The sequence below is a fragment of the Cyclopterus lumpus genome, chromosome 12 (assembly GCF_009769545.1).
Source record: "Cyclopterus lumpus isolate fCycLum1 chromosome 12, fCycLum1.pri, whole genome shotgun sequence".
Classification (NCBI taxonomy): Eukaryota; Metazoa; Chordata; class Actinopteri; order Perciformes; family Cyclopteridae; genus Cyclopterus; species Cyclopterus lumpus.
In genome coordinates this window covers 18631358-18647523 of record NC_046977.1, presented here as the reverse complement: position 1 = coordinate 18647523, position 16166 = coordinate 18631358, and the positions used below count along the sequence as shown (strand labels likewise).

General features: G+C 41.0%; 2 protein-coding genes across 3 annotated transcripts in view; one reads left to right on the top strand and one right to left on the bottom strand.

Annotated features, from left to right (window-relative positions):
- Positions 1-734, top strand: part of ntmt1 (N-terminal Xaa-Pro-Lys N-methyltransferase 1) — a 5261-nt gene extending 4527 nt beyond the window's left edge. Inside the window, exon 3 of one of the 2 annotated variants that reach the window (XM_034547616.1) lies at positions 1-734. This exon is cut by the window's left edge and continues 174 nt beyond it. In XM_034547616.1, coding sequence (XP_034403507.1) covers positions 1-83 — 83 coding nt within the window. In that variant the 3' untranslated portion in view covers positions 84-734. The other variant, XM_034547615.1, reaches the window with a different exon arrangement.
- A 3818-nt stretch (positions 735-4552) lies between these two features.
- On the bottom strand, positions 4553-16166 carry ndor1 (NADPH dependent diflavin oxidoreductase 1). The gene is made up of 15 exons (XM_034547484.1): positions 15940-16166; positions 14896-15032; positions 14667-14744; positions 14167-14264; positions 13994-14092; positions 13147-13248; positions 12837-13040; positions 11627-11754; positions 10674-10885; positions 10245-10352; positions 10000-10114; positions 9013-9159; positions 8778-8896; positions 7380-7474; positions 4553-5114 (listed from the first exon to the last, which is right to left on the bottom strand). Exons 2-15 carry the CDS (start codon positions 15028-15030, stop codon positions 4970-4972), a joined length of 1785 nt encoding a protein of 594 aa, XP_034403375.1. The 5' UTR covers positions 15031-15032; positions 15940-16166; the 3' UTR covers positions 4553-4969.

The window sequence follows — 16166 nt, the reverse complement described above, 5'->3', positions numbered from 1 at the left end:
CAGGCCTCAGCATCCTCCACGAAGAGCAACAAACTAACTTCCCAAAGGAGATCTACCAAGTCCACACACTGGCTCTCAGATAGGACCGTTGCCTCCTCCATGGGAGTATACGCACTATTTCTAATGTATTTTCTACTCTGCAATCCATTTATTATCTGTGAAATAATCAGAAGTGTGTGTTGCTAGATAATACATCAGTCTTCTGCTCTGTGCCAATTACTGAGTCAATTTTTGTCGGCTACCAGGTCTAAAGGTTTGGCCACATAACACTTCTGTCTGACAAGTTCAAGATGGCCAAATTAAAGCATGCATTTCCTGTGTCAGTGTGAACTTCAGCTTTGGCTGTGGATATATGGAAACTACTACATCACTCTTATACACTGTTTATAAATTGTCATTGAACAGAAAGCTAATGTTAACTAGATTCAGCTGCATCATATCCTGGTTCTAATGTCACTGTAAGCGTTTCAAAAGCAGAGTGTCGTCAAGCTAAACTTACGAAAACACATTTCCAATGTTATGGAATGTTACGTTAATTTTACAGCCTATTAAAGCTGTTTGCAGATTCATGTGTTAACACAGACTTTGTGGCTGTATTTCAATGTTTTTAATTAGGGATGTCTGAATTAAATGAATAATGAAAAGCTGCTACCTGACTGTATACTACTTCAGAACCAGGGGTTAAAGCAGGATTTCAAAAGAGAGGGTAAGAAGTTAAAAAGCATTTATCTTCATCAGGTGTTATATTTGATTTGACAAACCTCATGTTGCATAACTTTACATTACTAACAGTAAAAATAATTTTACTGTTAGTCAAGAGAGACGTCAGATGATGGAGAAACAGATGTCAGATGATGAGAGAGACACAGACGCTAGATGATGGAGAGACAGATGTAAGATGAGAGAGAGATGGACGTCAAATGATGGAGAGAGAGACAGACATCAGATGTTGGAGAGAGAGAGACAGACGTCAGAGAGGAAAGATGGTAAATGGACTTTACTTGTATAGTGCTTTTCTAGTCTTCCGACGACTCAAAGCGCTTAAACACTAGTCTTCATTCACATGCTGATGGCAGGCCCTACCATGTGAGGGTAGCTGCTTATCAGGACTAATAATGCATACAACATTCACACAGAGAGCTTTTGATTTCTGACACAATATGTGGGAACGGCTAGCTTTACTTTACCATGTGATGCTGTATGGGACAAAATCATGTCAGCTGGATGGTTCCTGAGCTGGTGATGTGCTAACGGAGTGTGTATCAAGAGAGAATATCAGTAATGGTCTCTGGTCTTAGATGAGAATGTCCACTGACTCGATTGTACAGTGTTATAGCCAGACCATAAAACCATAGCTCAGTTGTTGCCGTTGTGTGGATCATTTATTATGCAGGGTTGTTTTTTCACCCCTCTATCTGTTGAACAGTTTGAGCTGTGATTTCTTGCTTTTTACACAAGTGACTGAAAAGGCAACAAAACCAGCTAGGGTTTAAGTATTTGTTCTGTAATCCAAATCTACTAGGGACTAAACTCTATTCTACTTTCTACCTTGAGGTAAACAGACCGTTGTCCTTAATCAGTTTTGGCAAGAATTTCACATTCTTGTAAAACTGAAACTTCACTGGTTCCAAGGATCCTCCTGCCATTGTGCTTACTCATACCAGTATCGATAAGTGGGCAATTCCTTCAACGACCTGGGGGCGGGGTCGACACAGCTGTAGCTAATTATCGTTAACTCTGGTGTAAAAACAGGTGGGGGCTTGAAGCGTCAGAGAAGAATCCTCGTATGAAGACTCCGAGGATAAAGTCTTTTGTTAGAGTCTTTGGTTGTGGCTGAGGGCGGCTGAGTATAAACATTTCCCTGTGAAAATGTGTTTTCTTTCCATACCTGTGCGCACATCTACTCGTAGACCACAGACTCGTTCACACATGCATCAAAATCCATACTCTCTTATTTATCCCACCCGCTCCTCACAGACCCAACACCTTGTCACAGGGGGCCTCTGGAACTGCCAGTCAGCTAACCGCAAGGCAGACTTCATCTCTGGCTTCGCTATCAAGCAATCGCTGGACTTCCTGGCTCTCACTGAGACTTGGATCACACCAGACAACACATCAACCCCTGCTGCTCTCTCCTCGGCCTTCTCCTTCAGCCACACACCCAGACCCACTGGTCGGGGTGGTGGTACAGGTCTACTCATCTCACCCAAATAGAGTTTTTCTCTCTCCCCGCTTCCATTATTTACCTCACTGTCTTGAATTTCATGCAGTTACGGTTACTCATCCGGTTCAACTAATCATTGTTGTTCTCTACCGTCCACCTGGTTCCTTGGGAGACTTCTTGGAAGAATTAGATGTCCTCCTATTAAACTTCCCAGAAAACGCCCCCCCGCTCATACTTCTGGGCGACTCTAACATCCAGACAGAGAAGTCATCTGACCTGTTACTCTTACTGTCTTCCTTTGCTCTCTCGCTCAGTCCTTCCCCTCCTACTCACAAAGCTGGCAACCACTGTGATTATATTTTCACCAGAAACTGCTCTACCTCACTGTAACTCCACTTCATGTCTCTGACCACTTCTTCATCTCGTACTCTCTCCCACTCTTTGGAACTGACAACCCTCCCACAGCACTCTGCACCTGTCCGTCGCAACATCCGCTCCCTCTCACCCTCCTCTCTGGCCTTGTCTGTTCTGTCAGCCCTCCCTTCAACTGACTCTTTTCTTTCTCACTCATGCATCCTAACTCTGCCGCTGACACTCTCCTCTCTACTCTGTCTTCCTCTCTTGATTCTCTCTGTCCTCTTACGACGAGGTCCGCAAGTCCTCTCCTGTCCGAACCAGTGCGCGCCGAGAGAGCAACTATGCATGCCTCGGAAAGGAAATGGCGAAAATCCAAACACACCGACAACCTGCTCGCCTATCACTTTCTTCTCTCCTCCTTCTCTGCCTCTATCTCTGCAGCCAAAAGCTTGTTCTACCAATCCAGAATCGAATCCTCTTTTTCTAACCCCAAAAAACTCTTCTCTTTTTCCAACCTCCTTGACCCCCCTTGTCCCCCTCCTCCCTCCACCCTTCTACCAAGCCACTTTGTTGACTACTTTACAAAAAAGATAGATGACATACGCTCTTCATTTACTAATGCATCTTCTATAACTTTCCTCTTTTACCCCCGTCTCCCAATCAAGTTCTTACCTTAGTAATCTCTGCCCGCCCAACCACCTGCCCCCTTGACCCCATCCCGTCTCACATTCTCCAGTCTATTACTCCTGACCTTCTTCCCTTTCTCACCCATCTTATTAACACCTCCCTCTCAACCGGCTGTTTCCCTAACTCTCTGAAGGAGTCAACCCTCTCCTGAAGAAACCCACTCTCGACCCGTCTGAAGTCAACAACTACAGACTTGTCTCTCTCCTCCCCTTCCTTTCCAAAACTCTAGAGTGAGCTATCTTTAACCAAGTCTCCTCCTTTATCCACCATAACAACCTTCTTGACCCTCACCAGTCTGGATTCAAGGCAGGCCACTCAACAGAGACTGCCCTCCTTGCTGTCTCTGAGCAGCTTCACACTGCTAGAGCAGCCTCTCTCTCCTCTGTCCTTATCCTTCTAGACCTTTATGCTGCCTTTGACACAGTGAACCACCCAATCCTTATTTCCTCCCTCCAGGACCTGGTATCTCAGGCACCGCGCTCTCCCTCTTCTCATCCTACCTCACCGACCGCACTTACCGTGTAACCTGGAGAGGATCTGTGTCAGAGCCTTGTCCTCTGACTACTGGGGTCCCTCAGGGCTCAGTCCATGGTCCTCTTCTCTTCTCTCTGTACACCAACTCTCTCGGCTCTGTCATTCGCTTGCATGGCTTCTCCTACCATAGCTACGCCGATCCTCTTGTTTCCCTAATCTGAAACACAGGTAGCTGCACGAATCTCTGACTGACATCTCTCAGTGGATGTCCGCACAAATTAACCTGGACAAGAATGAACTTCTTTTCCTTCCAGGAAAAGGCTCACCCACGACTTGACTATTACCTTCAACAACTCAGTGTTGGCCCCGACTGCCAGGAACCTCGGTGGGACACTTGACAGTCAACTCTCCCTGACTGCCAACATTACCGCAACAACACGCTCCTGTAGGTACATCAGGAGAATACGACCCCTTCTCACTCAGAAGGCGGCACAGGTTCTGGTCCAGGCTCTGATCATCTCACGGCTAGACTACTGTAACTAGGAGTTACAGCTCTTGGCTCTTACTGATAGCACTTTGTAGTTTTTATTGAAGAAATTGTACTTTCTCGATTCTTGTTGTAAGTCGCTTTTGGATAAAAGCGTCAGCTAAATGACATGTAATGTAATGTAATGTTGATCACGACCCAGATGACATCAGGCTTTATCTATAAATCTTTAGACTTGTAAACTTAATGACCATTACTGACCATCTATACTGCCATTTCCACATCACCTTATACTATCTTCATTTTGATGAGATAGTTTGAATAATCACTGCTTTGTTTTATGGTATACACTTTATAAATGAGACAAAATAAATGCATGTAGGCACAGTTAACAGACTCATTATTTTCATTTCCTCTCAGTCAAACAAACAGAATGTACACTCACCTTTCATATTGGATTAAATGGTATAAGTAGACTACAACTCTCAGAACAATACGAACATTCAGGCTAGCAAGATGGCATATGGAGGAACTTTTAAACATCGACAATGCACTTGTCAAACACCGTTTTTCATTTAAGAGAATTATTTGGCGACCCTAAAAAAATTCCGTGCAACCAACCTGGTCTTTGGGAATGACTCTTCTACAGTACACTGCTGAGGTAATGTCAAAAGGTCTATAATAACCTTCCCTGCTTAAATGTGCTGATGACTGATGTAAGAATCCACTTCAGGGAATGCCGTCAACATGGTAGCAGCAGTTTAATGTGAACTTTGGAGTAGTGGGTTTAGGTCATGTCATCAGGACCAGGTCTCACTCTGGAACTGGCCTGTCCTCTCCATGTTTGTTAGCATCTGCGAGGCATCCGCAGAGGACATGCCTCCCTCCTGCTGGAACAGCTCTTTCAGTGCGTTGCACACACTGGTTGGCATCTGTTTAGCATTACTGCATAGAAGAAAAACATGGTCAACACTGTATATTCACTCGGTGTTTGGACCATAGAAGAAGAAGGGAACGGACATTTCAATTTAAATCAATGTAGCAGGATGGTCAGAGGAGTGGTCATTTTTGTGTGTACCGTTTTCATCACAACTGTTGTAGCGAGCTGTTTTCTTTTGTACTTGTCAAATGACCACTGAAAAAAGTAATATGTTTGTTCTACTCCTATTGTATTTCTATGGTTTATAATGTCCCTTATTAACATAGTTACCATGCTTCACTGTCTTCACAATGCACTGTGGCTTAAATTCAGTGTTTGGGGTTTGTCTGACAAATTGTCTGCGGCCAAAAAGAACAAGCTTTCTTTCACCGTACACTGTGAAGACAGTGAAGCATGCGTCATGATATGGGGATGTTTCTCATACTATGGTGTCCGGCATATTTATTGCATACCAGGAATAATGGATCAGTTTGAATACATCAAAATACTTGAATAGGTCATGGTGCCTCGTGCCGAAGAGGAAATGCCATTGAAATGGGTATTTCAACCAGACAACGAGCCCAAACACACCGCGTTTCACCGCGAGCAGCGAGCAGCGTCTTGGTTCCAGACCAACAAGATTAACGTTATAGAGTGGCCAGCCCAATCCCCGGATCTTAATCCAATAGAAAACTTGTAGGGTGGCATCAACAATGGTGTTTCTGGAGCAAAATCAAGAAATGCAGAGGAATTGTGGAATGAAGTCTAATCGTCCTGGGCTGGATTTCACAGGTGCCAGAAGATGGTCCGACCCCATGCAACACAGATGTGAAGCAGTTATCAAAACAGTGGTTATACAACTAAATATTAGTTCAGTGGTTCACAGGGAAGCTAAATATTCAAGCATGTTTCAGTTTATACAGTAAATGTTTGAGTTTGTAAAGACAAATGCAGACACAGCCTAGTAATAACATATTTGTGACATTTTTCTTCACGTTTTGATTTGGAATAGAATGTGCAGTGTTCCCAATGCATTGACTTGTATGGGAATAAAAGATTTAATAAGGATTTGGGCCTTTACTCACTTTTTTAAACAAACTGTATATTCTATATAATATGATGTTGTAATTTTTTATTGTTGTTTTATTTGTTAGGTTACAACTCTCCTGTTGCTGCATTTTTGGCCATGTTGTCATTGTAAATGAGAACTGGTTCTCAATTGACTTATCTGGTTAAATAAAGGTAACATTTAAATTAAAAAAATTAAAGAACGGCTGCTGAAAATAGTGCCCAACAAACACTATTGTGTTGGTTAAAAACAACAGTGGCACAATTTATTTTTAGGAAATCACTGGGCCTGAAAGTGAAACGGAAAGGCTAAATGTGAGCCACAGATGGGAGAAAGTCAGAAAATACTGAAACATTTTAATTACATAAAATTAAACTTGATTACAATGGTCACATACATACAGATACATATATGAGCTGTGACCTCTGCATTTAACACTGTGCACCTCACTTAATACTGTCTGAATTTCAGATTCTGTAAAAGCTCAATTTGAGGGTTGAATGACATAATGCTGCTACCGTCTATGTGACGTTTATGAATGTTGCATTCATAAAATCGAGACAGCAAGTGTGATCACTGAAAGTGGCAATTCTGTGGCAAGCGTCAGTCAGGCACAGTGACAAGAGAGCGGCACCCTTTCGACACCCGTCAAGAAGCTGCCGTGTTGTAACACTGTTTGTTGTTACAAACACAGCTGGCGTTAATCGGTTTTATGATTTTAGTTGAGTCACCTGAGCCAACCCGTTTTTTTCTTAGAGCAACCACGGTGTACTTTACGGTTTTTCATTCATTTGATTTAACATGGATTTTGCTAGTTTTGAAACAAAAAGGGACGAAATACATTCTTTACAAATAATTATTTAAACAGTAATTTACTAAATATTAAATCAAAAAATATATGTCTGAAAATATCTTCACTCTCCCGATGCTTAGATGTTGGTGTCATTAGGTGCCACAAGCTGTCAGAGGAGTGCCACTTTGTCACAGGGCTGCCACTATTATTATTAACAGAGACAAATTGTAAACCCCGGTTGTGATAGCCATTATCCTCCATTAAAATTATTAAACTGTCGTATGCTGGCACCTAACAGCTGACATCTGACAGGCAGCAGAGTTGAACCTGGCAATCTGTGAGAGCTAGTGGCACTCTTATGACTAGAAGCACTCCTCTGAAAACTCAGATGTGAACATAGGAGAGATAGTTTTGGTGCCTTGGACTCACCCAGCAATGTAAATGCAGGCACTTCTGTTGGCAATCAAGTCCCACAAGAGCTCAGCGTTCTCTCTCACACGGTCCTGCACATACACCTTTTCCTCCTGAAATACCAAAACACGTTACCGTATTAGTCACAACAATACACACACAAGTTTCAAGAAAAATAATATATAAACATTAGGTATACAGGAAAAAATACTGTGGAAATTTCCTTGAAACACTATTCCACTGTCCTCTTGTTTTTACCACAGAAAGAGTGCAGGTGCAGTACGGCAGACTAGCAGCCTTCTTTCCAAATAATTCCAGCTATAGTATCAGTTTTTTTTGAAAAACTAATATTTTATGAAAATAAGATGCTGATAGTTGTTTCTGTGTCCTTAAATTGTTGCAGATTCCATTAAGCTGCTGAAGCTGAAGTCTATGACGGTATCTGCTCGGGGTTCAACGGGTATTTGTTGAACGATGAAGCCTTGATGACCACCAACGTTAAGAATCTTGGCGTTATCTTTGACCGGGACTTGTCCTTTAACTCCCATGTGAAGCAAATCTCAAGGACTGCATTTTTTCATCTACGTAACATTTCAAAAATCAGGCACATCTTGTCTCAAAAAGATGCAGAAAAACTGGTTCACACATTTGTTACTTCCAGACTAGATTACTGCAACTCCTTATTATCAGGCTGCTCTAATACGTCTCTTAAATCCCTCCAGTTAATCCAGAATGCTGCAGCTCGTGTACTCACAAAAACTAAGAAAAGAGATCACATTACTCCTGTATTAGCTGCGCTGCACTGGCTCCCTGTAAAATCAAGAATCACATTTAAAATTCTTCTCCTCACCTACAAAGCCTTGATTGGTGATGCACCATCATATCTTAAGGAGCTTGTAGTACCATATTGCCCCACTAGAGAGCTGCGCTCACTAAATGCGGGGCTACTCGTGGTTTTTTTTGAGTCCAAAAAATTAGGATGGGAGCCAGAGCCTTCAGTTATCAAGCTCCTCTTTTATGGAACCAGCTTCCACTTTCCACACAGTTTTTCCTGATCCGATGTGAGGTTCTGGGAGAGGGATGTCGTATGTGTACAGATTGTAAAGCCCTGAGGCAAATTTGTAATTTGTGATATTGGGCTATACAAAATAAACTGAATTGAATTAAATTGAAATTATGGCCAAAAACCTGTTTTGTGAGGTTACAGTAAACTTTACGTTTGACCTGCCAAATTCATTCAGTGGACGTTTGTGCCAAATTTGAAGAAATTCCTTCTAGGCCTTAATGTGTTCACGAGAATGGAGCGGTCGGGTAGATGAACAACCCAAGAAAGAAGACAGACAGGCTATGTTCGCTGTTAACGTTTCAGACCTATCCTGTAATCATTCACATGTGTATCCAGTGGTTTTGTCTGACCTGGTCTCTTGAGAAGGCAGTGATGAGGGTCAGATGTCCAGTCTTTATCATGTCCTCCCACTCTGACCTGAAGTAAAAGTCTTTGGTCTCAGAGCGACAGCCAAAGAACAGAATGTTGGCTAAACAGCAGGAAGACAAGGAGGACATGCATCATGTCAAAGCTGTAAAATGGTGTGGAGAAATGTCATATATTTAGAAAATAAGAGAGGCAAAGTCAGAAAGGTAAAGGTATCACCATTTTTTCCCTCAGCCATCCTTTCTTGTAAAGCCGACCTGAAGGGCGCCACTCCTGTTCCAGGTCCAGCCATTATCACAGGGGTGTTTTTCTCTTTGGGGAACTTCAGAGTTCCCTTCTTCACCCACTGAGGCACATACACCTCCCCTGCAACAATGTGGAAGTGATTGTCACATCTGGTCTTTATTTGTGCTTTGCCACAGACTCTCTTCTTAGGCGTGGGAACTCATGGTTTTTTGACCACCTGATTTCGTTGAATGTTTGTTTCACTTTTCAAGCCTCTGCAAACATAGTTTTTCTGCTTTATGGGTCAGTGAGGAGGTTCTAAGAGTTACTGGAGAGCTTCTATGTGTCAGTGAGGAGGTTCTAGAAGTTACTGAAGAGCTTCTAGGGGTCAGTGAGGAGGTTCTAGGAGTTGTTGAAAAGATTCTAGAGGTCAGTGAGGAGGTTCTAGACGGTTACTGAAGAGTGTCTAGAGGTCAGTGAGGAGATTCTAGAAGGTATTGAAGTGCTTCTATGGGTTAGTGAGGAGGTTCTAAGAGTTACTGAAGAGCTTCTAGGGGTCAGTGAGGAGGTTCTAGGAGTTACTTAAACAATCACAATTACAAATCAATTCAATTCAATTGTTTGAAATAATAATCTCTTTGGAATAGTGTTGGTAATGTTTGAGTGTGTTGACCTTGGATGCATACCTAAGGACCTTAGAACTACAACAGAGTGTCCTTTGTATAATCCCTAGACATATACATAGTGCATCAGTGAACTATTTGTGACAGTCACGGGAAGTTACAAACATTCAGTAGTTAGCCAAATGTGTTGACACGTCTATTTTAAAAAAAACAGATAAAACTGTATAATACTAACAGATGACAGGAATACAATGTATGCATTGATGTATGTCTGAAATGAACACACAACTTTCAGCCAATCAGAATGAAGTAATCTCTGTGGAGGCGATCTGAACACTTGATGAATATGATGAGAGACCTTGTGCAGGGTCCATGGAGGCTAACCAGGAGGAGCAGAGGCCTCTTCTTGGTTTATACATCTTAGTTTTGTAATGAACCACAGCTACAAGGATCTGAAGCCTGTGTGGGTGAGCCTGTGTGGAGAGAGGGCTTTAGAATAAGTCAACATTTCATTGTGTGTATTTACAGACTTGCCTGATTGGCAGGTGAAATACAGCATATCTTTTCATAGCAGTTAAATAGTCAGCATGAAAGACAAGCTACCTGGAGAGAAGAGGCGATGGAGAATGAACGAGGCTGGATCTCAGGGAATAGATCTAGGAGATAGTCTACTTTGATTTCTGCTGTAGTATGGGGGAAATCTGTCAAGACCTGCAGCAGCAAGAGCACATGTTTACAATCTTAAAGCCTTTATGTGCATGATTTGAACATAAGACCCTGAGGCAGACTGCAATAATCTGATGAATGTGCTCTAAGCAACACTTTGACTACCTATTTAAGCAATATTGCCAAATTGTTCTTTAAACTAAAATATATGCTATAAAAGATGCTGTAATCATACAAGTCATACACACAGTGGCTTTAAAATAAGTAAAACGCTAAATCAAAGGCAACACATTCAGATGTATTTTTCTTGACAAGACTGAACTCTTAGTTCACAGCCTAACACCGACGCTAATCCCGATCAGTCACCTCCAGCGCAGTCCGTCTGGGCCGGTTGCAGTAGCTGTGCAGCTCGTCTTGGCCTGCCGCTGAGCTAAACTCCAGCAGCTTCTGCTGCTCGATCTCGTTTGTGGCAAAGGTAGACAGCAGCTCAAAGAAGGAGCGACGAGGCACGGCGCCAATGTCCAGGAAGCTCTCCACCAGGTGGCGGACAGTACACGGTTGAGGAAGCCTGGTTTGAACTGAGAAGACAGGAGTTCATGATCATGTCACCACCAGAGGTATGTTAAGGCTATGTCATTATGGTAATTTTGCTTTAAAGCTGCACAAACCAGTATCTTTATGTTACAGTAATAGTGAATCAAATGACAGTATGTAATGTGAAAAGGGTCAAAACAGAAAACCCAGAAAAATATATCAAACAACTCTACAGTCCCTTTTCAGCCGCTTTCAGATTATTGGTTTGGTTTTATGAATAACTTTATTGTTTGGTTGAGTCTCCCCACACTCATCCACTTTAGCAGGCAGCGGTTCACTGGCAACATGTGATTGGCTTGCTTGATTTCTTTGCTATGAACCAAAAGTAATGTAATAAACAGGTAAGGGGGCGTGAAATTATGAAAAGCTATTGGTTAAAAAAAAATTACAAATAAATGTGTATTTTGAAATACAATAAAAATTTACAATGGAATACCATTGAAGGTTGAGATTTAATAATTTCACATTTGATTGGTTCATTTAAAAATTTCTATCAATGTATGTACGTATATGATCATTTCATCAAGTTATTCTCCTATTGCCTATTGAACACAGGGGAGACAATGAGTGATTATGTTATTAGCTGAAATTACACAACTGGAATATACTCTCATGTCTAAAGTCATTTGTAGGCCAACTTGTGTTTGGCTTGCTTGATTTCTTTGCTATGAACCAAAAGTGATAGCTAATGCACGCAGTGAACACACACACACACACACACACACCTGCAGTGTTGTCTGTGGCTCTGAGAGTGAACCTGGCCTCTGGGTCTAATCTCAGTAGTTGACAGAACTGTTGTACGTCCTGTGGTGTGTTACATGGAAACATCATCACCACATCACCAGCAGCAAACCTACACAGCAATACCACAACGAATGCTCAGTGCAGCTGTTGATGATTATATACCTACAATGGTACAGATGTGCTGTAGGGCCATCAATAATCAGCAAAACAAGTTTAACATGTATGATTCAGCATTAATATTATTATTCAAGTCCTTGTCAGAACCCATATCTGACACTGTAAATAATAAATAACAGAGAGAGAGATCAAGTATCAGAATATCTCAAAGCAAAAGAAACAGTAGATAAAAACACATTTTTAACATAATACAGCATCAGTGGACCACAAACTTGAAGTAGAAAGAGGTGGCCATTTAACATTGTGAAGACCAAGCCACCTGGAAATGTCCCAAAAATGAAGATGAAATTAAATCTAATGAAATCATATTAATGTATTATGATAGAAAAACTCGAGACATTAGAAGAAGCAATTAAAGACAACAAAACCCCCTTGATTTCCCAACTACCTTGGAAGACTGGACCTCATAGACAAAATCTCACTGGCTAAGGAAAGCTTGTGGCCCAGACATCATTACAAATGAAATACTAAAAACCAGCAGAGTGCAGTGTTGAAGGTTTCAATATCGTATTGCAGTCAGGATATTTTCCTTAGGTCTTATTTCCTCCATTCATAAGAGAGGGGACAAATCAGACCTTAGTAACTACCGTGGTTTCTCTTGTACTCTCATGGTTGAATGCACTTTTTGTAAGTCGCTTTGAATAAAAGTGTCAGATAAATTAAATGTAATGTGGATAAAAATTAACTTGCAGTTAACTTGCAGTCCATGATAGAGAGGTGAAGAGTCTGTTTTGTTCTGACAACCTGCTTCTACTGTCTCCTATTGAACAAGGACTACAACAACAGCTGGACAGAGTAGAATAGTTGTGTCACAACTGAGCCCTTGCAGTAAATATGAAGAAAATTATTTTTTCTAAATCCCCCCAGAAGACAGGAGAACTAATACCAGTTTAGAATGTAATCTGGCCCTAAAAAGAGATGATGAATAGTAAGAATATCTCTCTACTGTCAGAGATAGAAAGCAGAGACCTCACCAAATACAGTGGACGCAGGGATGCATTTAAAGTTACTTACTCAATGTTGGATCCTGTGATGTCAAACTCGATGTGCCTCACATCCTGAAAGTGTGACATGTCTGTTACTCTCCTATTGGACACTAGTCTGGCAGAAAAGGGATGGGACTGGGAGGGGACTGTCTGTTCTGTCAAAATCCTCAGCCTGCCATCCATCTTCTCTTTCACATCATCCAGGAAGTGGAAAGTGTGTGTTGGAGGGAGCCTGCCACAAGCAACAATAAAAATACTGACTAGGATTCAACACAAAACCCAAACAGGAAATAATAATAGGCTTGAAGGAGACAAAAAAACTACAAAATGATACTCACGGGTCATCTTCCCTTAGTGGAATCAGATCAGCCAAAGATGGGTACAAAGCAAATACTTTCTCCCAAAATGATGTGAGCCACGGGTCAATAACAGCGTCTGACCTGGCTCAGACAGAGTTTGAAGTAAGCAAAGGCAACGTCCACAGTTTGATTCCAGCTGGGAACATTCCCCCTTTTTTCCCCACTGTTCCAGACTCACTCTAATTTGCTGATGAATTGATGAATGCAAGATATTCTTGGCTGGAAATTAAAATGTGCTTTACGCTGTAGGGATTTTACCCATTTCGGAGCTGGCCAAATAGCTAGATAGCTAGCTAGATAATTTCTCTATGAATTCATGCTCCAGTTACAAAACATAAAACGGTGGTGAAGAAAGCTGGCTCCATGTTTCCCCTGGCTCCAGGTTAGCCATTAGCAAAATACAATTGCAATAGCTGTGTTTAACCAGTAGAAGGCTGTCGCTATGCTATTTAACACAATGTGTAGACCTCAAATACTTTGTACTAAAAAGTCAAGATTAGCGCCTGAACCCGTCAAAAAGTTACTTAAAAAACATACACATTTGTTTTCAGCAGAAAAAAAAGTGTTTGGGTGTTTATTTACTCTTTAAATATCATTGTTATTTGCAATCGCTGTTGAGCTATTTTCAAATATAAAAATGAAAAAAAATAATTGTTTAGTAAATGAAAATAGAAACACAGAAACAGAGAGCAGTAGAGGCTTGAGTATGACATGACAGGTAGGAAGTGGAACAGATTAGTTTTGTGAAAAATAAAGTAGCAAAAGTAACACTAGCTGAATTAAAAATGGATTATGAGTATTATTTTTCAGACATGTTATTTTTTACCCTAGGTCATGTTGGTCATCTGCCAGCCCAACTGGCAGCAGTATACTGGCACCCAGCTGCAGAAGGCGCTTATGAAGCTTCTTGGCCACAAAATTGAACCTACGGAGAGAATGTGGTCGACCATAAGTCATTGTGAATATTTACTGTGAGAAATGTAAACCTGAAATACTAACTTAGGATAGGAGGAGTCCCCCAAGCCCAGTATAGCGCAGTCCAAGCGACTCAGAGAGCCAACGGGCAAAGACTTCTTAAAGAGAAACCTCCAGAAGATCTTTGAAAAAAGTAGAGATGGACAGTATAACAGAAGTGAATGTATTTGTCTGCACGTTTATTTAAGCCCAAATCATGAAATGTAATAGATCTGATAGAAAACAAGACCAGAACAAAACTATTGATACAAGATATTTTAAATTGAAAACATATTTATTCATCAGGTCAATATTCAAGGCAAGCACATCCATGATCCAATGTGAGGTCCTGGGACAGGGATGTCGTATGTTTACAGATTGTAAAGCCCACTGAGGCAAATTTGTAATTTGTGATATTGGGCTATACAAAATAAACTGAATTGAATTGAATGTTCACCTGCATCTTGTGATTTTTTATCCCAGTTGTAGAAACACTTTAGACTAAACAAATTGTACTATATGTCTTTTTGTTTTCTTTATATTACCTTCATATTGTCTGGAGGGTCTCCTTGGCCGGTAGTGGAGCACACAAAAACAACCAGAGACTCTGAGATCAAGTTGGCCTGAGGAGGAAACACTCATGAGGACACAGGGTTTTCACGTGGCTTTGAACAAAAATCACAGACCACTGCAGGGATCCGGTGCTGTGACTAGAACAGGTCCGAGCAGTAATAACTTCCCTCTCCTTGCCATCCATGATACCGACATACTCACCACATTGTAGTTATCCAGAGGCAACACTCGAACCTGCAGCTGCCTTCTTTGCGCCTGTCGTGCAATCCTCTGGGCCGTGTCCTGGGCTGTACCAGTCTGGCTCCCATACAGGACCAGCAGACAGGGCTTTGACATGACTGAGAAACACAGTCACAAAGTGCTCTGTTATTTTAAAAGAATGGGGACATGAATAGTAAAACAAATACTGGAAAGGAGTTAAACAAAGATGAAACACAAGGAGCATGAGGTGGAACACACCTAAATTAATAATTAATCTTTTATAGACAGAGCGGTCTGCATTCCTAATGAAGGCCACATATCATAGTTGTGATGCTATTGTATTTTTATTGTTCTAGAACTTTCATTTCATTTTAATATTGTTTGTTTGTATGTGGTCATTTTATAAAGTAATGGAAGCACAGGTCAACTCGGTTTTTAATATGCTTAATTTAAACATATTTTTTATTATGTAATATTGTTTTGTTTATTGGGGCGGCTATAGCTCAACAACAACAAACAATATATATTATATGTTCAAATATTACCTCAATTAATTAATACTTTGAAATTGTCGTGATTAAATAAAAACGTGATATTTTCTTGATTTATTGGTCACGTATGACCAATGAACAGGCTCGATTGATAAACTCGTTGCATGTGTTAACCCGTGATGATGAATACATGGTTTTCAAACGCTTTGGTGTTCCAAATGAAGGCGAAACCGGTCTATTAATATCACCATTTAGCAATTAAATGATCCCAAACCCCCAAATAAGTGTTTTTTATGTAAAATGGATGTCAAGGACCCTGTCAACGTCCACAAACCAAATAACTCGATGATCCTTAATGAAATGCCTGTAGTCTAATAAATTAATACCAATCTCAAATTGGTACGTATAGACTCTTCAACTGTATTCAGTTCCTTATACATCAATGAGCTATATACACACGTTGTCATATATCTATTTCCTACCGTAATACACGACATTATTTAAGTTAACAGTGACTTTCATACTTCCTGTCGCCACATGACTGTGTGCCTACCGTTCAATGCTAGCAGGTTATTGAGCTGGCAAGGAAATGTGATCAATTATGTGTGTTCCTATTAATTTGGTTCCTCTATAAATCATATATACCACCAAATACTAATGAACCACGATACATGCGGCTGCTGTCTTCGCCAACAACAGCCTAAAGGCTAGTCAAATTAATCAAAACCTCCACTCGGTGAGGCATGTAGCTCTTCATTCTAAACATCAACGCTTTACTTT

Excerpts from the sequence above, each read along its gene's own strand:
- ndor1 (XM_034547484.1), bottom strand. The coding sequence starts at position 15,030 with ATGTCAAAGCCCTGTCTGCTGGTCCTGTATGGGAGCCAGACTGGTACA. Across the intron at positions 10,115-10,244 it reads CCATCGCCTCTTCTCTCCAG|GCTCACCCACACAGGCTTCA; the intron begins GTAGCTTGTCTT and ends CTCTCCACACAG. Across the intron at positions 7,475-8,777 it reads CTGCCTTCTCAAGAGACCAG|GAGGAAAAGGTGTATGTGCA; the intron begins GTCAGACAAAAC and ends TTGGTATTTCAG.